At 41.0% G+C, this 943-nt stretch overlaps 1 protein-coding gene across 2 annotated transcripts; it reads right to left on the reverse strand.

The window, feature by feature from the left end:
• Positions 1-6: 6 nt before the first annotated feature.
• Positions 7-936, reverse strand: LOC109509240 (beta-galactosidase-1-like protein 2). Of its 2 annotated transcripts, XM_019859120.1 has the most exons (5): positions 812-936; positions 647-734; positions 463-574; positions 244-360; positions 7-110 (listed from the first exon to the last, which is right to left on the reverse strand). In XM_019859120.1, the coding sequence occupies exons 2-5, from the start codon at positions 667-669 to the stop codon at positions 24-26; spliced, it is 339 nt and encodes a 112-aa protein (XP_019714679.1). In that variant the 5' UTR covers positions 670-734; positions 812-936; the 3' UTR covers positions 7-23. The 2 variants fall into 2 exon arrangements, with proteins under 2 accessions (XP_019714679.1, XP_019714678.1); XM_019859119.1 differs by having other exon boundaries at positions 647-936.
• Between the last annotated feature and the right edge of the window lie 7 nt (positions 937-943).

The raw sequence follows: 943 nt of genomic DNA on the forward strand, positions 1-943 counted from the left end.
AGACATACAGGAGATGATGAAAGTCACTGAATGTCAGCTGCCATGCCAAGATCTGCCATGTCCTCAAAGTTGACCTTGTAGTCACCTTCTTGCTCCTCAAACACAATGATCTAATGATCATAATAAGAAGAACTTAACAGGTCAGAGAGAGTCAAATCCGATCACAGACATCAGTTGAAACACCTTAAAAGTAAAATGATGATGTTCCTTGCGCTTTTTCATGAACAAATGACTCATACAAACCTGATTGATTCCCCTGTTGAGAAATGGACCGGGGAGGTAAAGAGTCTGCTGGGGTCCAATTGACCAGTAGCGTCCCAAGTTTATCCCGTTGATAAACACAACACCCTTCTGCCAGCCCTGTGAACCAAACGATAATTGCTCATTGCTAATCACTGCACGTACAATATTTTCATGCTAAGGCCTAGAAATGCATAAATGGTGTCAAAACATTCCACTCACCGGCAGTTTCACAAAGGTATCGCTGGGATACTTATACAGAAAGAGCTGGCCCATGAAAAAAGAAGGGAAGCTGGGATTTTCCGCAAGAGTTTTCCAAGGAGCCTGATAGAGACTAAAGCAAGACATCTAATTCAAGCAAACAGTGGCACAAAATAAATAAATTGTTATATGAAGGTGTACAAACTTATAAATAAAGCTGGGTTTCATTTCCAGGCTGTATATTGTGAACTCCCGGAGTGGAATATTGTTTAGCAAAATGTCCCCTACAAGACCTGCAAGAATGCACATTCAAATTGGCTTCTACATTACAACCGGCAGAACAACATCTTACATTTTGTCGAGCAAACACCTTTACGTTGCTTGTCAAGGTCCCTTCCACGGTGAACTCGTCCACAGTTTTCCACCAATAAACTTAACGTCCGCGGTCCCTGTTATGGATTTTGAGCATTTGGTCATACTTGTCTCAAAAAAAAAAAAAAAA

Source organism: Hippocampus comes, unplaced genomic scaffold (assembly GCF_001891065.2).
Source record: "Hippocampus comes isolate QL1 unplaced genomic scaffold, H_comes_QL1_v1.1 C16825774, whole genome shotgun sequence".
Classification (NCBI taxonomy): Eukaryota; Metazoa; Chordata; class Actinopteri; order Syngnathiformes; family Syngnathidae; genus Hippocampus; species Hippocampus comes.